This window comes from Conger conger, chromosome 9 (assembly GCF_963514075.1).
Source record: "Conger conger chromosome 9, fConCon1.1, whole genome shotgun sequence".
In the NCBI taxonomy this organism is placed as follows: Eukaryota; Metazoa; Chordata; class Actinopteri; order Anguilliformes; family Congridae; genus Conger; species Conger conger.
In genome coordinates, this window is record NC_083768.1 from 33,683,667 (window position 1) to 33,708,211 (window position 24,545).

The following is a 24,545-nucleotide window of genomic DNA, read 5'->3' on the forward strand; positions in this document are numbered from 1 at the left end:
CCAGGGGACTGTGCTATTCCATAAAGGAGGCAGGTCACGACTCTTAAGCCATTTCATGATTACCTTCAAGGTAAATGCTGAAGTGTACAAAAATCCAGCAAGAAAACTACCCATTTGTCACCATTAGCAGCTCCTTAGCAGATGGATTCAGTTACTAGGTAGTACACACTAATAGTGCACAAGGTTATGGATTGTAATAAGGGGTGTAATAAGACTTTCTACAGCAAGTCTTGTTTGGATACATTTCCCAGGGGAATCGGGAGAGGCTTGGGTTTGACCTGGAGGGACAGGGTGCTCATGCACATGCCCATCCAAAACTAGCAGGTCAAGTGAGCCGCACTCCGGGGTGAGGCCTCCAGAGGTAAATACAGGAGCTGCATCGGCATGGAAAACATCGTGGCGTCTAAAGGAGAGGGCCACTCTTCACGCCGTTCCCTACCCCGGAAGGGACAGACATTAAATGACAATATTTATGCAGATCATCTCGTATTCTGTACGAGCACTCGCCGTTATGTGAAATCTTAAGATTCGTTCAGAGTGGCAGCCCCGTCGATTCCTCGAGCGGAGACCTCGGGTCACGGGTGAACTTCCCCGAGCTGCACTTTACTGGCCAGAGTCTGGCTGAATCTCAGACCGGAGTCTCCACCAGAGTAATGAGCAGCAGCGCAGCCCTCAGACCGGGGCTAACGAGAGCTCAGAGAGCCGAGAACTGCTGGGTGGCGTGAGTGGGCGCTTTGGGGGCCCGGCGCTGCTGACCTGAGGGTGGTGGGTTCACGGCCCCGAGTGGGCGCTTTGGGGGCCGTGCCCTGGTGACCTGAGGGTCGTGGGTCCAAGACCCAGGTTTGGTGCTGTTGCCGTGATAGCCAGGAGAGGCTCAAAAACTCCAAATTTGGCTTTGCAGATGAACCCCTGACCCTGGGGTGAGTGATCTGCTGGGCTGACCCTGACCCTCCAGTCCTTTTAACAAGTCCTGTCCCCTGCTGCCCAAGCTAGGATGATTACCTCTCCTCCCTGTGCATGCTGGGAGACCCAGCTCAACCACAGCATTTCTTTTTCTTTTAATAGCTTTATTACTTTTCCCATTTTTAAGAGAAAGAGATAAGGTAAAATGAAGAACAGAAGCCTTGCAGTATCCTTAGTTTACTCATCACCACAAGTATAATGCATAGAAGTGATTTCTGTAATGCCCGCCTGCTCCCCTGGCAGATGTGAGAAAGCCTCTGCATTAATCATGTTCACCAGGGCCAGCGTGAAGGATTTACATCTGACAAACACGCAAAGACAAAGCGGACCAGCAGACGGAAGAGGGTTTCCACGCTATGCACACCAAGCAGGCAGGCATACACACGCACACGCGCGCACACACACACGCGCGCACACACACACACGCACACGCACACGCACACGCACACGCACACACACACGCACACACACACGCACACATAAACACGCACATACATATACACACACACACACACACATACACACATAAACACACATGCACGCAAACCACACACACACACACACACACACACACACACACACACACACACACACGTGCGAGGGCCCTTCAAATTTCAGCCAGACACAGACACTGCCAGATTGCTGTAAGCTGACACTGCCGTGGTTGGCACACAGAACACGATCCCGGGACAAAAACGCTGCTGTTTGGAGATATTTACTGCTACATCCTTTGTTGTGGGAGGCTGACACCTCTGCATTAGCCTGTGTCTCAGAAGAAGATGACAGGGGTGTGCTTTGCTTTAAAGCTCGGTATCGTGCTACACAGAGAGAAGGAAGCCTTTATTCTGATGCCATTTTTCCATTACACGAGCCACTGGACTCGGACTGTAGCCCGTTGTTAAAATTCAAACGCGAAACAAGACGGTTACCCAGACAGACAAGGATGCTCTTCCCCGAATTTGTCTAAAGTTCACCCGTTTTCAGCCATCTGTGCGATTCAAAACCTCCTCTCAGTGCCTACTTAAGCGTTTCAATTCTCCCAAATCCACATCATTTACATGGGTGTTGTTCAGTGAAAATCCCTGCGCACAATGTGAGCCTCTGTCCGGATTTGACTTAATCTGAAGGTGAAACATTACGCGTCTTCATGTCACGCGTGTAGCAGTTGCGCCTCATCTTGGCTCTAATTGCACCATTTCAGAGCCCTGCATTACAGGAGAACTGGATGCTCTGCAGCTGGGAGCCCCTTGACCCCTGCAGGTTTGTAGAACACACCCTCTTCCTGACACCGCCTGTCCATCTCCCCGCATGGCTCCGCCTCCTGTCACAGTAACACAGGTGAACGACAGGTCCAGAGCACTGCCCCGCCCCCCATGTCCGCTCACTCAGTCTGTCTCCAGTCCTGACAGAAAGACTCTCGCCGAACAATGGGCGTGGAGGAAAAGTTTGCGTCACAGAGAAAATAATTAGGCCATCGCTACGCTTCATAATGAAAGTTGAAAATTTATTAAGTGGGGAAGGGACAAATAAACAGTGATCCATCCCGAGGATAATTAGGACACAAAGTTGTCAAGTATTCAAAGACATAAGCATCCTAAGACCCGTTGTTACCATTGAGAAGGTGTCTCCAAGCGGAGGGCAGATTTGAAATGATTGTATTGTTATCAGGAAGGAGGCTTCGGCCCGTATGGGGAGAAATGGAACGGTTCCCAAACGAAAGGCCTCTTGCCCTGTAATTGACGTCTGGAGGAATAGCCACCGCAGGTCGCTGATAAGGTGATCGTGTGTGTAAAGTGCACCGATCCCTGCAGGTTTAGGCAGGGGATCAAACATTGTGTTCTGAGATTGGGGTAGCAGCAGGATAATTAGACTGTGATTCAGTACACACACACACACACACACACACACACACATACACACACCTCTCTCTCTGTAGATTGACCAGCGACAGAAAAAATAAATTCAGTATAGTAGCTTTTTACAGCCACTTAAGCCACTTCATTATAATTTATAAGTTGCACCACACTATACATAAAATATCCAGTTTAATCAGTGCTAATTTTAAGTACACAATGCATTTAAAAAGCACATTTTCAGCAGAAGATGCTATTCTTTACCGAGCATAAATGAATCCTCACGGCATCTGAAGCACATTTCAATCCGTGCTAATGGAAGGCAACAGTGATGCTATTGCATATCGTATGACAAATGAAGCACGGCTAACCAAACTCCCAGGACGACTCGGTTGTTCCACACTTACATGACAAGCCATATAATACCCTTTCCATCCCGATGATTTGTCAGCTTAGGAACTTTCCCTTCGGAGCAGTGATATGCGATCAGCTCTTTTCAGACTAACAGGCTCGTACATCACCGCTCACTAGCCTCGAACCGGGAGCGTGCGTCAGCGCCCGGCTCCGGACTTCCCCTGTTCGGGAACGCCGATAACGGTCTAACAGCCGTAATTACAGTACAGCGCTCCATGCAAGCGCGGGGGAAATGGATGAAGGAGAAATGGAATGCCGCAGGATGGGCAGAGCTGGGGCCTTATGAAATGGCTGGGGCTTCTCGGCCAGACAGCTTGTTCAAATTATATTACGTCATATGGCTGACGCGTTTATCCAAAGCGACTTACAGTTGATTTTAGACTATATGCAATGCAGGGTTAAGGGCCTTGCTCAAGGGCCCAACGGCTGTGCGGATCTTATTGTGGCTACACCAGGGATCGAACCTTTAGGCCTTTTTCAGCTTTATTGGACAGTATATAGTATAGAGAGACAGGAAGAATGGGAGCGAGAGAGAGGGGAAGACATGCGACAAATGTCGGACGGTCGGATTCAAACCGCCGACGTCGTGGCTCGCAATGAGCATGCGGTCAGTGCTCTACAGGCTGCGCCACCGAGACACCCCAAACACAACATATGTTTTAAACCAGTCAAAAGACACCTGCAGCAAAAGTGCCAAGTTTCTAAATTATTACTATAATATTATACAATATTTTCCCAAAGAGCAGCACAAAGTAATTCCCTTCCTTTAAGTCATAAGCTAATTCAAACAATTCAGCTAGTTGCTCTTCATATTTCTATAGACCGAACTCCACAAATGTGCAAATACATTTATTTATATGACTGAAGCAAAGTCCCGTGAGGTTTGCAGTTCATAAAACATACACCACAGTGCAGTAAGCAAACATCTGTCAGCCAACACGACGGAGTGAGACTAAGCACACGTCTCAGTCACAGAACTCTTTATTTACTCATCTATTATTTAACCAGGAAGCCCAACAGATACAAAATCTCTTTTTCAAGACACCTGGAAATGCAAAGAAAGCAATTCTATCTCCTCAAACACTCAATACACATCAAACTCACTTCAGAAACCAGTAACCTCTGCAATAATACCGGAAACACAGACTTATATCAATTAGTGACAAAAATAATCCCATCCAACCCTCGACAACACAGGAAGTAAACTAACCTCCAGAGGAACCAAAACTATGGTGTTACATATATTTGACAGTATTTGCATTTTGTTTCATTTGCAGCACCTAACCCGTGAGAAAACAGTTGACCATATTCAATAGTTCACAGCAGATCCACAGCATTTTAACCTAATCTTGATGCATTTGGCAACAACTACAAACGTACATAATGCTGGTCATAAACCCACAGGTAAATGCAGAAATGGAAGTGAGTGAGTGTCCTAGTCAGTGACCCAATGCCTGCTAAGTACAAACCGGTCTGTACACCTGAACACACAGTACAGCTGCATCTCCTGAAGCCAGAGACTCCATTAGTGTGGACAACAGGCTATTAATATTTCAAGGCGTCTGCAGCCCTGACCTGCGGTGAGCTCAAACACCTGCAGAGACGGGCATTACCGCCATGCAACAGAGGAAAGCGTTTGTTGGGTCTCAGGCATACACCTGTACCTATAGACAAGGTACCATCTTGCTTCTGCCCTTGCCTGCTGTACACACAGCTGAACTGCAGGCACAGTATATGGACTCCAGATTAAGGAGCCTGGAGATTATTGACTCGGAGAGCTGAACTGGATTGGGCTGCGGGTTCACGGAAGCTTCTTGGTTTCGGCGCGGAGGAGGATCTTTGCTCTGGCACCCTGTCCCCACTCTGGCTCCCGCTCGGACCCCAGGGGACCGGGGAGTCATTGGACAGGAATGTGAGAGGGCGCAGGGTCCGCCTCCGCTCCCGCTGAACTGCGCTTCGGTTGGCCGGCCGACGGGAGCGTGCTCAGAAACACCGAGATGATTCCGGAAACAGCGCGCCCCACCTTCGTAGTAAAACCCACTCAGTCTCATCTACGCCTCGTAGGAGACAATATAATGCATATAATTTTATTAGCCACAAGGAACAACTGTGGCAAATAAAACATGATAACATTTTTCCCCTTCAACGCAGTCAACGGGCACAATTCTCACATCAACCAATTATTAGTATCTGTCGCTGGGTTTTTTTTGTTAAGTCACGGTGGAAAAGCAGTCGCAAAGCAATTAGTAGCGCTGAAATTGAGCAATTTCTCAAAACGGCGGGTCTGGATGCGGAGAGGCCGTCTCCTGTGTGCCAGTAGCACAGCGTGAGCTCAGTAAACAGGCTTGCTCTGTCCCTGTTGCTCGGCTGAGTGGAAGGCCAAAGGGATTGTGGGATTGTGTAAATATGTCTCTGACTAGCGGTTCCGGGGCCAGCCGCAGCTGTTGCAAGGTCAACAGGCTCTACGCGCCAAACATGTAAACCAGGCGCAGATGCAGAGTTTCTCCCCCTGCAGAGTTCCCCTTTGGGGAAAAACACGCAGCCTTCTTAAAACAAAAACACTGGCCTGTGTAGGAATATACCAGCACACCCTGCGACAGGCACCAGCTCAGAGGAGTCAGAGAAGCTTTCAGCAGTCAAAACTAGGCACAAAACTCCCAAAAAGTCCAATTTCCCTTATTTTTGGCCCTTCTCACTCATAGCTCATGTTGTGGTTTACGCTCATCATCTCCTCCCTCGCGTTTCTCTTTGCTACTTGACTCAAACTACTGAGCCAAACTTTCCCCAAGTTCCCCAAGGCTTGGTGGTCCTGAGACTGCATCATGCTTTCCCCACCGCAAAAACGTTTTGCTGACATTTCGGATGATTACCTAAAATTCGAACAGAAAACAATAACAAATTACACCGTATTCCGTTTTCACTATTGCCTAAGACAAAATAAACTGTATCCCCGTGGTAAAATTTCACAGCTGAACTGACCCCCATCAACAGCGGCAGCGGTCTGTGCGCTAAAGTGCAATTGATTTTCCGAGATCTCCCGTTTCCCTCAGTCCTGTAGCTGAGATACCCAGCAGCGGTGCGGACGTGTCATTATTTTCTCCATTATACATCAGCCTGAGACGTGCGATCCGCTGAACAGGATGCGATGTGGCACCAGGCAGTTCTCAGAGGAAAAGACCGGAAGGTTAATAAGAGCCACAGAAACATACGGTTAAGCTGTCTAGTTAGTCCCCTTTATTTGTGTTCCAGGGGTGAGCGCAATTGTAAATGAAATCCGCCTTTAAAGCCAAAATCCTGCCCAGCTTCAATACGTGGGGCCGTGGCACAGAAACAGGGTAGCAGATTGACTGGGTCCGTTGATGACTTCATTCCCCTCCCCGAAATGACTCTGCTTCCTGTGCGGCGACGGGCATGTTGCTGCCGTGTCAATTTTACGGTCCGTCAGTGCGCTAAAGCTGATAATTCCTATTTACGACGCGATGGCCGTTTATTGTCGCGCTCCGAGGCCGGCGGCCGGCTGGCGTGGGCGATGATCGCGCCCCGCGGCTTTGCGTGTCAATCCCAGCCCGTCATCCTGAGTCACGTCCACTTCAGCCCAAACGCTGCCGTCCTGCGCAGGAGCTCCGACGGGCGAGAGGCCTCCTAAGACTCTACCGCCCCTCTGTTTGAGAACAAGGCTCGTTTCTAATGCCACCGACTGGGGCCAAACCTGCCACGGAGAGAGCAGAGGGTGGGGGGCTGGGATTCAGACACCAGGTAATGAGCTGGGCAGAATAACTTCACAAGAGGAAGCTGCTGGTCACGCACCGGCACCGTGCTGAGATATTTAAGAGCCGCTCGATGGCTTCATCACTCTTTAGAGCTGAGGCACTGTGCCTAGGGTGTGCAGAGACAACAGTGTCTCTGTTTCCGTTTCTGTATCTGTTCAGCCAATGAAATGATCCTTGTCAGGTACATGGAGGGTTGGGTCTGTTGACCTCATCTTCTGAGTTTCCTCCAAATATAAAACTGGTCAACTGTGGGATGGGAGAATAGCTGTACGCACATCTCCAACTAGAAAGAGTGCACTCAGCATGGTGCAGGCGTCTGCCAAGGCATAGCAAATGTCATTGCCGTCCAGTCACTAGATATGCTCGGCTGATAGTGGTGATAGAGGAGAGGTCATGGTGTTTCCGGAATCAATGGGCTTCTTCCTCTCGGGAACATGAATGTGCACTGAAAATTTCACGACAATCCGGCATGCTCCGTTTCTAACCTTTCTATTAAAGGCAAAAAGCATGTTATTCTGCGATGGCAGAAATATCAATGCATTCAGCCTACTCATATTTCTTACTAGAGGCAACATTTTCTGAAACTTCAAACACTTGTTACTGTCACTATGGTTGAGCACGTTATTTCAGTAATTTCCCATTTTGTATGGGATATTGCTTAATTTAATAAATTATTTTCTAAATATTTTCTGTGACAAACACCCAGCCTTAATTATTTCTTGGCTGCAAGCATCAATTAATATTTTATATTAATAATCCAGCCCCATGCGCCAGTTGATACATACACACATATTTCCTGGGCAGAATGCGTCACATCTGCCCCTGAGAATCGCTGCAAAAGGCTTAGTAAATCCAGGCCCTTTTCTCATTGTGGTCCATTGTATAAGGGTGAGCTGCAGCGGATATCTAGAAAACTCAACAAACCTCAGCAAATTATCAGGATGGATAAACTGCACTCTGGATAAGTGGAAACATAGCTAAATGTTTTGGGTGAACTTCCCCCTCAATGAGTCAATGGTTTTTACCTGACGTGTACAGTTCAACACAGCCCACAATCATCCATTCAGAGAACGAGTGCTCAAAAGAGCAGAAACCCTACGGAAAAAATGCCACAGTGACTCAACTGTCACGTCTGCTAGCACAACAATTACTGCTTTTCGCATTGAAGGCTGAACTATGAGGGAATATTTCTAAGCGTGCGTCCTTGAGATTTAACAACTATCCCATCATAAAACAGGACAGTGCTACATAGCTCAATAATAATATAATATATAATTATTATTATTATTGAGGCTACATTGTTGCGTGCATGCAGAAAATGAAAATAACCAGAGGTGCATTCAAGACATTCGAACGTTCACAGCGAACTATGTTCGCAGCAAACAGTTACTGTTAAACGATTTTGAACATTCCATTTAGTTCGCCACCAATGCATTTTGAATACAAACAGATGCAACTTAAATTTAGCTGATTTCTTGCTTATCTGTCATTTATTTTTCAAGGTAAGAACAAATATTACATTGATTAAAGTGTATTATAACGGCCAAATAATTGTCAACTTTTGTTCCCTGTGTGTCTTCCCCGTTTTGTTCACGACACAGTACACTTTTCAAATAGTTAGCTAACGTTCGTGGCCAATAGAAAAGTTTTAATATGTTCGCGAACTTGAACGCACCTCTGTTCTCTCTCTCTGTAGTGACTGTTGTGAGAGCCACTTATGACTCAGACTCAAAATCAGTACAGGAGCCGGTGACAGTATGAGGACAGCTACAATGACACAATCTCACAGAGATGACACACTGTCCAGGCTTATTTCAACACAGACACAATCTCACAGAGATGACACACTCTCCAGGCTTATTTCAACACGGACACAATCTCACAGAGATGACACACTCTCCAGGCTTATTTCAACACGGACACAATCTCACAGAGATGACACACTCTCCAGGCTTATTTCAACACAGACACAATCTCACAGAGATGACACACTGTCCAGGCTCATTTCAACACGAATGTTTAAGGCCTCTTTCACGGCACTGACTTGCACTGGAAGAAGCAATATTTCTGAAGCGAGAGCCTGACGTGCCAAAAATGCCTCGTATGTGCATTCCACTGTGGCACCCTCCTCTCGAGAGAACAGGCTCTTCCTCAACAACAACAAGCTGCCATTCCTTTGAGACACCTGATGGTCACCACATACCTGATCATTCATTTAACTGCAGCTAGCACGCGAATGTGCTGCATTCCTGCATGGGAAAGTTCACCTCTGTCAGGAACCCTGACCCTGGCTCGAATATACACAGGGAACAGTTGTCTGTGTAAAAGATTGATGAAGAGAAATGAAAAATGCTGATTAGTGAGAACATGGGATCAAAGTTTATATGTTTATGTCTGGAGAATTCCAGGTGAAGTGGCTACCTCTCATGACATGACAGTTAAACCTGTAAAAGTCTAAAGTCCTACTTCCAGCATATCACACTGCAGGAATCAGCAGTGTGTTCTCCACCAATGGTCTCATAATAAAGCATACAATTTGTCCTCAACTTTCAATTGAATAATTATAAATAATAATACAATTTAAAAATTATGTTGCAAAATATTTTATTTTTTTTTGTTTGGTGATAAATGTGATAAGCACAGCAGTCGAAGCATGTGAGGTACAGGTCACATGATGCACTCAAGCCTTCAGTCACAGCCACACAGTACTACAGGAGACAGCCCCTTGTGGAACAGAGCCATGTCACGTCTTCTTCTGTACGAGCCAGTTCCGCAGTAACCTGTAGAACCTGGTCCACTTTAACACACCCAGCCTGGAGGCATAAACCAACACTGTGCCGCTGTTACAACCGCAATCAGGCAAGAACACAGCCCTGGAGTGAACCTGCTAGTTCTGACCCACAGGTCCCAGGTCAGCAGTGAAAGCCCTGTCGCTCAGGAGATGGAGTAACTGCACAAGCCAAAGCTCGTTTGCATGCATTGGACACGTTCCATGTGCTTCCGCAACGGCGTTTACCTGAGCACACCTGTGGAACCTGAAGCCAGCCGCTTCCAGCGAAAGCAATTTGTTGATACAGGATTGTTGTTTTTATTTTCGCTTTTGAATTTGAAATACCACGCTGTCTCTGGCCACAATGAAGATTAATGGTACAGTCCCGGCACAAATAAGCACTGCGCCGCTGAAAATGAAGGAACGATTCTCTCCTGACGATGCAGTTCATTTTTATGTCAGTCATGAGTGTCGCCACTAACGACTAGAGGAGAAGGGGGTTGGGGGTTTTCATTGTGACGACTTGTCAAATGACAAAACTTGTCATTTGATGCTGAATTGACAACACTAAATGACAAGCCTGTATCAGTCTAAATGACCCATGGCAGATTTAAGTAAAAGACAGGCTTCTAATCGGGCCTGTCCCTCATACTCTACTCTTGTGAAAAGCAAAATTAAATAATAAAACAATGCAGACAGATGGCACACCGGGACAAATAGCCACCTCATCTACATTTTAATCTTCTTTCATAAAGCACCGACAGTGCCAGCCGTCCATAATAATGGAATAATTGCATAACATGTCGGCCGTAATGGCGTTATAAACAGGAATGAGCCGCAGAGCAGGAGCTGGCGGGCGTGCTGACGTTCTCTGGGCACGGCGGGGTCTATACGAGGAGCAGGCCCCCCTCCCGGAGAGAGGAATGTGTGGAATGTGTAGAACCGGGCCCAAAATAGCCAGCGCTCAAGCCAGAGAGGGCTCCGGTTACCCGCCCCACCGAAAGGGAGAGGGGCCAGGCTGACTCACAGCGCCAGGGTGAGTCATATAACAATTAATTTCACAAGGAGTTTGAAGAAAGGGGGGGAAAAAAAGCTATTTTACCTTCAGATTATCAACAGCAGTAAAAGTAATCGCTGGTTGCTAATATTTGTCCTTACAAAAGCTGACCTGAAATAAAGGGACTTGACTCACTGAATGGCATTGTTGCAACATAGTTGAAAGTTAAACGGAAGTCTCGATATAAATCTTAATTTTGCCTCGCAGTCATTGTTTTGACATTTTCCTCATTACCATGGAGGAAAAACAACCAATTTGCCACAAATGTACCTTAATAGCTTGGAAACTTTTAAATTCCAGTCCTAATATTCAACATGTTATCAGTGTCCGGTTTTATTCAGCCATGGTAAATACTCGATATGAAGTGATTTGGATGAAGCAAAGCAGCTGCTAATCTGGCGGGGTAGGGCACGCAAAGACCTGTCTTAATCTGATTAAGGTAAACCCAAACTCATCCAACGATGCTTGGATGACGTAGGTATTAAAGCAAAGCCTTCCGGTTATTCCTTGATTTCCTGCACTGTGCAGTTTATACAGTGATATTAAGATGTTTTTTCCCACTGTTAGTTACATCTTATACTGCATTCATCACCATCTTACAAATCCTTAGCCCTCACAGGCAGTCCAGAGTTCTCCTCTGAAATGACAAAAGCCAGAAAAGTATTTGTTCAGATTCACTGTATGCACGGTACTTCCAAGACACTTTCTATGCTTTTCATTTTACAGCGTTAAGAAACCGACCGAGCTCAGATATTTGATAATTCAAAATAAAATGGCAACAGGTGAAACCGTGCGGCCGAGGTGCATTGTAACCAAGCAATGTTCTCCGCTGACAGGAAACACTCAAAACCCCATAAAACGGATTCTCCATCAAGTACCAGCGAAATCGCAAGGGTGTAACAATAAGAGAAAAACCTCACTATAAAAGTAGCTTCCTGGTCCAGCAGGCCTCTCGACATTAATAAGAAAGCGCTGGCTTAAACGGGGAAGTGCCTCGTAAGGTTATTGGATTTCCCCGCCTCAGCCAGCCTTGCCCACGCTCACAACTTAACTCCGTACGGTTCTCAAAATAGCCGCACTGCGCTTTAAAATATTCCAGCCTGAATCCAAAAGCCACTGGGGTGAGATGCTTTCTGTCTGATAGATGCGCATTCTGGAGGCTTACGCCATGAGGAATTCCCCATTCCAAAATGGTTTCCGTTTCAGCTCCAGATAAAGATCATTCTACATTTTTAAGCTTCTATTCATCAAATCCACCACCTGCTTTGTCCTTAAAATTTAACAATACATTTGAGCAGTTTTATTTTCCTTTCCAACATGATGTAAGAAAGCCGGAAAACTGCTTGAGTACCGTTGAGAACAAGGCCTATTTCAGTTTGATTTGGCTGAGGCCTAAAGCAACAGTGGGGTGCAAAAAAGTGGGCACCTCAGGTTTAAAGGTCTGTTACATCTGTATTTGATCGAAAGCAAAACTTAACTCTAAATGGTACAAAGTGAGTTAAAAATGAGCAGATTTTAAATATAAATGATAAAAAAGGAAAAGGGCCCTGTGAAAAACTACCAATTTCCACAGCCAGAAACATTACAAAGTACTGACAAGGTTCCAAAACTTTTGCACAGGGCCTTTTTCCTTTTTTTATTCTTTTTTTATAGGTAGGAAAAATTTAAATAAAAGGTAATCTTACTTTAAAATGTGAAGAAATGTTTCCTGTTTAACATTGCATCAATGGTCAGGTTCACTTCAATATGAATTGAAAAAGGCTTTTTGTTGTTTTAACCAGTAGTACCCAAACTTATGCACACCACTGTACACCGTCATCAAGCAGGAGTCACAAAGGAAAGTTCATGAGGGGAAATGGGGTCTCTGAGGTGGTAAAATCTTTCGTTAAATTAACGTTACATTTTGTGCTTTTCCACCCCACATCCTGGTGGTCAAGCGGAGGGCTTCTCCTCAGAGATCTTAACTGCTCGCTTCCAGTACGCACAAGGTCAAGGAGCCGCGTGTTCTCCGGGGCCCTGGCGTCCTGGCTCTTAATTAGTGATTCTGCGGTGGTTGCCGCGGGCGGGCGGGCGGGCGGGCGTCGAGCGAGACGCGGGCGGACGTGACACCGCATAAACAGGGCTACTTGGGCAGGGCCCGCGATTACGCCCGTCATCCCTCCCCCCAGGGCAAATTCATCCCGGCTGCCAAACGCACATAAATCTCGTCTCTTTATCCATGAATCAGAGCACGTCAAAGAGGCGGAAATCAGCCCAAGGGGTGAGGGCGGAGCCTGGAATCTGTGCCGGGGTGGGCCAGACAACACCGGCGAATGGGGCGATACGAAGTGGCGATACGAAGTGCATCCTAAGCAAGATGAAGGACTGTCATGAGCTCCTGATCCAAGGACTCCCCATTGCCAGTGTTCCTGTCCCCAGCCTTCCATTGTACTCTGAATGCAGGTCACCGGTGACCTCATCTCCACGAGCGGGCCTGAGTTTCCATGTGTTCATGTGCAGTCTGTCAGCCTTTTCTGGCTCCAGCCATGAGTCACTACGGTCCTGACAGGGCAACAGCGCATTAAACTCACCTGTCTGGCCGTGCGCAGGGTCTCAGGAGAAGCCCTACAGAGATTTTCTCTGCGTGATACAACCCAACGTGTGTAATTCAAACTGAAACCTGTGGAAGCAGAGTGCAGAGAAACCTGTCGACACTGCATAACCTTGGCGGACTCAAAGATTTACGGGCCATTGATTAGGGATGAGTATGAGTAATGGTTGATCGATTGCCCATCGGATACATGCCTGCCTACACCGTCTTTTTTATTTTCTCAGAAAAGCTATGCATGTACAACTATGTGTTGGAACATGGCTCCATTTATTAATTTATCACATGAAAAAAATTTTTTTTTAATGCAATAAAATAGAGGAAATTTCTTCATCGAATATGCATGAGTATAGCAAAATATATTTTCAAACGCATGTTCTGATCACAAGATTTCTTTTTTTTCCAAAAAAAAAAAAAGAATACATATAAATGGGATAATTTCCAAGGGGCAGAGCATTACACATGAACAGCTTGCTTGATTGCACAAATCTTTTATTTAACTTAATTTCTCACAATGCACATGTCCCAGCCAATCAAAATTGAGCATTCAACATTTACAAGTTGAGAATAAAATGAGTATTTTGTATATCTCCACTGTATTTATGGACACAATAGGCTAGCCATTGAGATCAAGCCATTATGTGCATTGTTATGCATGCATTGGATTTTCTACACCAGTGGTGCCACTCCGCCAAGACGCATTCTAAATATAGATTCTCTTCCATGCTAGAAATTGATTTAGAAATGAGCACATTATGTGAAATAATTGAAATTCCCCATACCCAGCATTGATAGGGGTATAGGACTGCCCTACAAAAAAGTATTCACCTATCCTTACACCAAGGATAATGGTGTCTAACTAATAAAAATGTAGCTGTTCTGGGAAAAGATGGTAGGCTAAGACTGGATGCATGATGGTCCCTGCCTGGTTAAGTCTGATATACCAAACACACACTAGTTCAATAAGTCCTGCAAGGCTCATTGACATGTCTGGAGCCACCATTTCCTGGGTTTAGCCTTCTCCCAGTGACAGAACATGCCCAGGTGTCCCTTAAACTTAAATGACATAGGCCTGTTTTTCCAGGATTCGCTCTGATCTTTTGTGCTGAAAATGTGAGTGTGTGTGTGCAGACTGTGGTCATATTGCACTGGCAGATGGTCCTGGGCTCCAGCCGGGAAACAGAGTCATGCCAACGCCGGTGACACTGTCTTACTCAGACCTGACAGGAGACTCGGCTGCTGAAAGCTAGCTCAGTCCGTCCCAATTGTTCTGCTTTAGCCTACGGAGTCCCCTCTAACACATGAACTGACACAAATAAAAATGAGCCCTGATGTTGTTTTTTAGACTTTATCCTAGTAGTGGTCCAAAGGACTGTTTCTCCACCTCCTGAGAATTTCATGTAGTGTGTGTGTGTGTGTGTGTGTGTGTGTGTGTGTGTGTGTGTGTGTGTGAGTAGATACTATGTATATTCATGCATTAGCCACATGAAAGTTCTAAAATCAAATACTTATCATTTTTGCCCTTTAGTCACTTCAAACAGTCAGTCACTAGAGCCAGTGGAAGTAGCAGGAGAGGAGCAGGAGGAGGGTGACCTTGTCAAGCATTGTGATTGAAAGCCCACCATGGCTGCCATGGAGACGGCCATACCGCCAGCTCTGCTGTCACCTACCATACCCGGCAACATATGGTGGGGGGAAGTTGGAGGGGGAAGTGCCCACCTGCCGTTTCGTTTCACCCAGGGAGGTGGTGACCTTTCCCAGCATGCCCTGGGGTCGCGACCTCAGCTGGGTTCCCGCCGGTGTCCGAGGGAAAGGTCAGCACCTGAGCTGGGGGAACTCCTGCCCCGTTACTCCGTCGACCTTTCTGCGGCTCGAGACCTTTCTGCGGGTCGAGACCCTTCCGGGCCCCGCCGTAGGGTGCAGGACCCGCAGCGCTGCAGTACTGACGCTCGTTTCAATGCAGCCGCACGTCTCAGGCCTCAATTTGTGCTGCGTCCAGGGATTCGCCGTCCTTCAGCTGCACGGACGTCCCTCGAATCGGGGTCGCTGATGGTGGGGGGTGGGGGGGTTATTTGAATTCCTTGAGTCTGCGTTGGCAGAAAAAGGACTGCGCGGGGAATGCGTTTGAGTGAAGAGGTGGAGCACAGGGGCAGCCCTTGGATTCCACCGTGTTTGTCAGAGGAACCCACTCGCTGCCTCCTGCCCTTCCATCCATCCAGATTACTGTCAACACACGCCGGCATCGCTGCTCATTTTGAGAGGAGCAAATATTTATTCCCTGTAATAGCTGAAAGGAGCGCTGCGTGAGCGGGGTTTAATTAAGAACGTGGCAAATCGGACCCCCTCCTTTCCGGAACCCCCCAACCCCCGCCACAAGGAAACATTGAGGGGAGGGAGCAGGGGGCTATAGAAAGCAACAGCACACCACAGATCTTGCTTTCAGGCTAGGGCTTCTCTCCTCCAGATAGCAGCTGTCGTAGTGTTTCAGCGCTGTTAAAGGGCAGGCTGGAAGGCTCTTGTCCTAATGGCCTTGTCAGAGACCGGGACATCCTTTGGCCGGCACCCTGAGGCACGCCTGAGATTCGCTCGGTCTCTGCCCTCCTCCTGCCAAATCCGTCCTCTCAGGGTACAACTACAACCCCCTCCTAATTTTAACAACCGCCCACACACATTGGAACCCAGCTCTGAACACTAGGCTCATGTTAACCTCTTTCTAAGTTAGGACACATCCCCTCAAAAGCTATTATTGGAGGGGGTTACTGTGTAGTATTTGCAACAGAGCTAGAACTGGCGCTTTGGAAAAACCGTCCCTCAATGGATGAGAGCGCTTCACGTTACATAAGAGCTCAAATGATAGTTCTGGACCGGGCTGCGCTTTAAAAGCTCATCTGCGGAGTCAAGGCTCATCAATCAATTCCCATTGTGACACGGTAAAGAGGTACGCCCACGCGTCGCTAGAGATGCGTCACTGAGAGACTATCGCGGCCGACGTTTCTCCCACCCGGGGATAATAATACGGCCATGCTTCAAACGGCTTTTGGGTAAAACGTTATAATTAGGCCAGTGGAAGGGCCCAGTGTTAGACATCTGTAAGGGAAATTGCCTATGGTGCAGCAGTGTAATGGTATTCCTGAGGAAGAGTGCGGTAGGGCATCGTTTTTCTTTCCTATAAGATGGCCGTGGGATCATTAAGGAATTAGAGCATCTATCTTCGTACGGGCTTCCTGTTACCGAGAGATAATGTTGTCAATGACCGCCGAGAGCCGTCTGCACCAGCAAAACACAAGGACAGAGAGTGGAGAGCTGGGGGAGAGGGGATGTCTTTCTTTTCATACCATCACTAGAGCCTCCTCACTCACTCACTCACTCACTCACTCACTCACTCACTCACTCACTCACTCACTCACTCACTCACTCACTCACTCACTCACTCACTCACTCACTCACTCACTCACTCACTCACTCACTCACTCACTCACTCACTCACTCACTCACTCACTCACTCACTCACTCACTCACTCACTCACTCACTCACTCACTCACTCACTCACTCACTCACTCACTCACTCACTCACTCACTCACTCACTCACTCACTCACTCACTCACTCACAGGAAGGGAAGCTACAGTTGCCAGTCCCCCTCACGCCGAGGCCCTTGATCGGGGGCAGTGTCCGGTGGAGCAGGGATCACATCTTCTTCCTCTTCAAAAGGCTCTTTATTCAGGCCTGGGATGGTAGCCCCTGGGACAGTCACACGGTCCTCAGTTACTCTGAGCCTACACCCCTCCCAAAAGCCTGACCCACCTGAGCCACACACAGGCTGTACATGAGAAGAGAGGATAGTGATATGAGAGCCACACTGGAGGGTTTCTCCCAGCCAACCTTCAGTGTATGGTAGCTATTCGTCAGTGGATTAGAGGTGATTCCAAAGCAAATTGGCCCAAGCCAACAGTACCTTGACCACCCCCAGATATGAGGGCAGGTTCACCTTGAACCAAGGTAAGTCAAGTAGCGACAGGTTTGTTTGTCTTGGGGAAAATAACCTAACATGGAGAATATCTGTCTCAATGCTGTGGCCACACTAGGTAGTTGGGAATTCTAACACAAGAATATTTCTTGCTGTAAAATATAAAAGGCTGATATAGCACCGGATTGAAAAGCCGTTCTTTACAGCAAAGCAGCAACAACAGTAAAACTTTGGGCAGTGATCTTGGTTGTCAGTTGTTGTCAAAGACGTGGGCGGCACATGGAGTGAGCAGCACTCGAGCACAGAGGAAAACCATTGGTTGAAATGAAAACTGCTACATTTCGTTGCATAAGAATGTTGGTGTTTAGGCCTTTATGTCAGTGGAAACCAGGCTCACACGACAGGTTTAACTGAACAGAGTGTGTAGCGGCAGCAAAATATGCCGATATGGGAACATGAGAAGATCCCTCCCAGAAGAAAAACCTGGAAAAGCACTCACCCAACTGACAAACTGTGATGCAAAGCACCACAAATCTCAGAGTCCTACACTCCCGTATTTCATTCATAAACATGAATCTGAATACGGTACTGCGTCTGGGGTCTAGAGTCAGAGCTCGTGAAGAAAACCATCCCTAGAGGGACCACTGCCCCAGATAGAGACAAAAACAGCCGGCAGGTTTTACCTCTACGGCTATATAAAAATGTACACATGGGGCAGTACTGCTGACCTGCTTATGACAAACCTGTGACCAAGAGGCAAAAATGAGCAAATGGCTGATGGCAAATTTAAGAAACCACCATGGTGAAAAAAATGCACAGAGACATGTTTTAAACACAGAACTCTTCATTATGGACATAGGTAAACACTTGGGGTGTGACAACCTCTTCCACCAAGAAAACATTACATTACATTACAAGTCATTTGGCTGACGCTTTTATCCAAAGCGACTTACAGTTGATTAGACTAAGCAGGAGGCAATCCTCCCCTGAAGCAACGCAGGGTTAAGGGCCTTAACCACTACGCTACAGGCTGCCCAACAGAGCGCTCTTTGTTGGCAGTTCCCCAGTGGATTAATTCAGCCCTGCATACCTGCCGTTTACGCCATTTTAAGGAGGCCCAAACACAGTCCTACTACACCTCCCTCATTCCACAGCTATGAGATCACCTGCAAGGCAGAGAAACAGTAATATTAAGCATAACTACATACCTTAAGCCTTAAGGTATGCCGAGAGACACCAAAACAACACTGAAATCGGTGAAGTTAAAGCAAGCCCGTCACATGAAAAACAACAAAAATCACGATTATATTTCCATTAGCAACCAATATGTGAACAATCAAGTGATGTTTACACATGAAAAGCTAAGCTTTTTTTTTTTTTTTTTTTTTTTTTTAAGATGAGAAGATTGTGACAGGAACTTGACATTAAGATTTTAGTTCGAAGATCAGTGCTGCCGCTATAGTTGACAGTTCTCGTTCAGCAGCTTGTGAACTTGGCAGAGGAACAGAGGGGTGTGCGTGGGAGAGGCGTTCCTCAAGGCCAGTGGACGTGCACGCGTCCCTTGCTTTGATGACTCCGCTTTGATGACATTGGGGCAAGGACTACAGGAGCCCAGAGGAGAGGGCCAGTGACAGCGCGGAAAAAACACTGAAGATGCGGCGTGCTGGCTGCCAGTTTCCAACCACACTCAGGCCCTCCCTGACCTACGCGCAGCACATAAAGCCTCATACACCATCCTCACTAGGACTATGCCCTCTTAAGAGGAGTGGCGCGGCCAACGGCCAAGTCTTCAGCTCAGCTCAAGTCAAGTCAAGCTGAAGACATGACTTGAGTCAAGCGTTCGACATCCACAGTCTGAAACCTTGAAACGTCTGTATGCGCAAGCCGATTTGCTTGGCCCGTCTCCGATGATGGCGTCTCCTTTTCTCAAAGCGCCGATAACTGCTTTTCACCAGATGCTTCAGCTCTTTCCCATCAACGCTGGTCCGCTTGTCAAAAGCATCCTGCTCTGAAAAATCATGAGATTTGCATTCGTCTATGTTTAAGAAAACAAAGCGTGGGCTTTGTTTTCTCCTCTATTAACAGGGGTCTACAAAGCCAAGACCAAAATAGACATAACAGGAAACTGCATTGGTAAAACTGTGCAAATGAAGGCAAAAAACAATGACATCGGTACTGAGGTAGAACAATTTCCCAAAGGCTTAAAAATGGGTTCTTGTTCCATCCTGTTGTGAAGTGGGACCAATTTCCTCTACAGGAACCGAAAGCACTGATATGCTGACACAACATGTCATTGAATATGCATTTAATCCCTGGCAGTTAAATTAACAATGAACTCCAACATGATTAGGCCTACTCGTTCTTAAAACGCCGGTTTTCCTAGTAGGAAAACAGAGACTGACGATAGTGGGAACACTCGCCATTAAAACCAGGAAAGGCGCCTGTAAGCAACGGCCTATCACCTTTCACTGATTAGCCAACACCGTAGTTTCACATTTACGACAACAATCAGGCAACATGGTGAATGGAGCGTTATCGCCCATCCTAATGTGTGTGTCTAAGCCTCCAAGGTGTTAAAGGAAATTAAACCACCAATAATGCAAAGAGCACCCTGCTGAAATACCAAATCCCACAGTGTTACACCAAATTAAACACCACAGATTAGATAGCACTTGCTAAGTAAGGTATCCAGCAGACATCACAAGCTCACGTTACTGCAAGTGAGATAATGACATGAATGTTTTCGGGCAGCTTTCAACAGAGTGGGGTGACCAGAAAGCAGACTGTGACATTGGGAGCTGCCCTATCGCAATAAAAACAAACTGTTGGCGTCATTACATTTATCTACAACTCTGGCAAACAATGGGCAACTTTTTCAGGGACCCAGGAGTGACGGGGCAGCTGTGGAACAGGCATTTTGGCCAACGTCCAGAGCTACTTTTTCTGTAATGGAAACAGGACACTTTTTCAAGGACTGAAATGCCATGCTATGCTATAACACATTGCCCACGTAGTAGCAAGGCATGACAGCAGAATGTGGAGTGAGCGAGAGACAGAGAAAGAGGAAGGCAGGCGAAGAGCGCGATTATGGCTTAAATCTATCACCGCTTCTCCTTTTAAGCTGTATGACCCAAGAAAAAAAGCAAGAAACCTGAAAGCAATAGCCTAACAGAGCTGTTGTTTTTAAAAAGATTGTATACCCTTCCATTAGCCAACGTCTGAGAGGTTTGCCAACAAACACTGCTTAGTATTGTTCTTAATCAAAGTTTCTCAAAATACACATACTTCAAAACTATCCAAAAGAGGTAAAACACCCTCTATTATAGAGATACTACCTATTATAAGATAAGATAACAGGGGCCATTACAATTAGTAACTACTAGTACAATTAGTAAAATTATTTCCACAACGCAAACATTCATTAGCAGTAGCGACCCAGTAACCTAAAATTTACATGCAACTGAACAGGAAAAAAATGTAACGCTTCTTCATGGGCCACTGAATAATCCATATTCATACTGGCACCGTTTGGAGCAGCGTGATGTGATTAGGCTTAACAGAGCCTTGTACATGCACACGTGCATAAAGAGATGTGTAACCTGCATCCTGCACAATGTTTCAACCAAAAACATCTCAAATGCCAAGGGAGATATTTTGTCACATTTTCTCACATGGGTCATTAAAATGAGTCTCAGGCCACACGTAATAGCTACAAGTAGCTGGGCAGTGGAACAGCCCAAAATAACGCAAGCTAGCCTCTACATTTCCCAAATAATAGCACCTTAGAGAGTCTAAGTAGGTTATAGCAAAGTATATTTTATTAAATACAAACTGAATTAAAAAAAATAAGAATAGAGTATTTAAAATGTGGAAAATTATTGTGGATTCCATAAGAATCATTGACAAGGTCAAATATCAGCTTTAAAAGCAGCCGCCTGAGCAGGAGTGACACTACAGTCAGCCTGGAATTAAAGGAATTAGGAGCTATCAAGAGATTCATCTAGTAGATCTCACCAGAAATGCATCACTGAGTACCTACATCTTGAAAATGTGACTCATAATCGGTGTGTTATTACCAAATTACAACAGGGGAAAGGGATATTTAACTTTCAATCCACAGGATTAGAACTCAGTCACGGTGGGGGATGGAGTGACAGAAAGGAGGTTTACTTCCCATAGGACAGTAAAGCTGTGCTGAGCACAGTGAGGATTCCTGAATTATATTTAGGTACTGATAATTAAATTTCTCTCTGCAGGAATACAGACATAGCAAGCTTTGCAAACCCAGTTTGAGACGCTTGTGGGAACCCCTATGCCAGACACAAAATACCTGTTACAAATGACAAAGGCACCAGATGATTTAGATTTATTTTATACATTTTAAGACCAATTTGCTTTTAGCAGTTTAGAAGACAAGCCACAAATAACCACGCGATATTTGTAAGCCGTATCAAGCTTGGCGAGATCAAATATCACAGCTCAGTTTCTCAAATTTATCCTGACATACTGAAGGCCAATAATCTCATCAATCACCCACACGTAATTGTGCAGCACTTCTCTGGTTGTCTTCTTTGAAAACCAGACAGTACACGATATATGTTCCTAATTATTATTAGCAAACGACGTTAATCCTCCCTCAAAGTAGTCAAATTAAATTCGTTCCCAATTATATGTCGAGTTACATTATCTTATAAAACCTCTTACTGGCCCATCATTAACTTAGTTGCTAATTAGTGACCAATTATTCAAAGTGAAACTATAAGAGAACATGTTGATGTGACTTTAGCTGTTATTTTAGTTGTTTTAGTTAACTACCAAGCAACCACAACTACACACTGACCGAGATGATCTTTTCAAACGCCCGATGCAGGCTACAGGACAGGGTTAGCTAGTAGGTGCTAGTCCAACGTGAACCATATTTTACCACTGTAAAACTGACAGAATCGAGAAGAGATTTCTTGCTTACTAAGGGCTACAGGCTTGCTAAGAACAGGCTGCAGTTTGACCATATTGTGGGGCAGAATCAGGAGGAAGACAGCCAAGTTAGCCAGCCACCCAGCTAACATGAAGTAAAATATTCCCTGTGTAACGTTGAATCAATGGTTGTATCTGGACAACAGAAGTAGCCTACAGTGGGTTGTAGCTATGGTTCGACGGATCGCTAAATACCCATTATTAGAATCTCAGACGTTAGCCAAATTAGGAAGACGTCAAGCCAGCTAACATTCGTTATATAGCGACATGTGATGCAAAACATGTGATTCAATATTTATAAATCTACGTGTGATATTAGGCTAACTTACATCTATTTCATTTGAATAGTCAAAATAATTGATAGTCGACTAAAACCAACTGCTGTTGGTGTAGTACTACAGCCACACAACCTGGATAACTTTATTTATCATACAAAACTCATAATCGGAATAACGTTAGTCATTTTACCACCTAAAACATTAATTCCAGGTAACTAGCCTGCTAGCAAAAAATAACCATAAACTGATCAACTACGATACCAGCCAAAAATATGGAGGCTAATTTGACACTGCATTATCAGCAGGTTTATTTACCAACCAAAAACCCACGCCTGACTGACATTTCCTACCGCCACACAAGTTGTCCAGCAGCTAAGCTTAGCCGAAAAATAGCACTGTTAACTTGTTCGATAACATAGCTTTCTCCCTAACCACACAAACCAAATTGATAGCTTAATAACTTTAACCAGCAATCATAAATTAATATTTTGCAACCTATTCTAGCTAACTATACTATGATAACAGCTATTGTATTGGCATGGTTAACTTAAAGAGTTGAGCAAGTGACCAGCGCCTCCGGACTTTTTGAAGTTCTCCGATGACATGACAATAAAAAAATACATACGAAACAGGTCCTAGTATGGTAGCTAGCTAACGCCAAGTTAACATTACTGCGTCTAATGTAAACTGAAAATAAAATTGCACAAAAATTCTAGCAAGCTACATAGTTATTCGCGCAGGGACCGCCGCTAGCCAGGTGCAATAAGTGACTGGGGTCCCTAGCAATTTACTGTAGCTAGGCTAACGACGTTAACGTTACAGTATGTGTGTTAGCCAGCCAGCGAACATGAAATTACAGTTAACGCGCTTACCTTTTTCTTGACTGGAAGAAATGATCTCCTCCTCCTTTGGGTTAGAAACCTGGGTAATTATGGACGTGTGGTCCATGGAAACGGATGTTATTCCTTTTTAATTCACTTGTTTTTATTATCAATAGCTAGCTAACTAGCTAGCTAGCTATTTCTACAAGTCCAGCTAGCTTGCTAGTAGTGGTCGAAAACCAAGCACCACCTCAGCGCAAGCACCCCCTTTTGTTCAGCATGTAGAATGCATAAGCGCAAACAAATAACAACAAAATAAAATAAAGGAAAAATAAAATAAAGCGTTTGCCTACGGAGAACCAAAGACTCGCTGCTGCATCGGCACACGGAGGATTGTTTTGACCTGGAGTAACATACACATTACAAAAAAAAAAAAAAACAGTCCTCGCCTCTGTTATCCTCAGACTCTCTATCAAAATTTCGTTTATGGTGTACGACAGTTTAATCCTTTTTTTTCGGTGTATCTAATATGAAAAAATATATAATTGTTTCTATGTGCTGTTTCCAACATGGAGGCGGTGAGTGTTTGAAATTCACAAACAGATCCAGCAGCGGTAGAGCTGAAGGAGGCGGTTTCTAGGAACCCCCCTCCCCTTATATTAAAAATAAAAGCTTGGTATGCGCGGTACAGCAGAGGATCAACATATTTGCTTTTTGTGGCCACCTTCGGGTTAATATGGTAGTTCCTCCCCACGACAGAATGGAAGAACACATTTTGAGCCGTTTTACGTGCTGAGAACCGTAAGAATGTAGCTCAAGATTACACAGTGATATCGTTGAATGTTTACCAATATCAAACACTGTTTCCTATTTTTCGAGATACAGTAGGCTATAACGCATACTATACCGTAGGCTACCTACAACGCCACTGTAGCATACCATTTATTCGAGCTACCCGTCATTAACCAGCTGACTAATGCGATGCGATCCACAAGAAGTTATTTTCCCTCTTTTATGTTTATCGCATATGAAGTGTAATGGTGTTTTACACAGCACTGTGACAGACAGAGCGTATCGAAGCTAGACGAGAA

General features: G+C 45.5%; 1 protein-coding gene across 2 annotated transcripts in view; it reads right to left on the reverse strand.

The window, feature by feature from the left end:
* Window positions 1–24,044, reverse strand: part of LOC133137895 (CTD small phosphatase-like protein) — a 52,006-nt gene extending 27,962 nt beyond the window's left edge. For both annotated transcript variants that reach the window (XM_061256301.1, XM_061256300.1), the window contains exon 1: window positions 23,506–24,044. In XM_061256301.1, the coding sequence (XP_061112285.1) occupies window positions 23,506–23,581 (76 nt within the window). In that variant the 5' untranslated portion in view covers window positions 23,582–24,044. The remainder of the gene's footprint in view (window positions 1–23,505) is intronic.
* Between the last annotated feature and the right edge of the window lie 501 nt (window positions 24,045–24,545).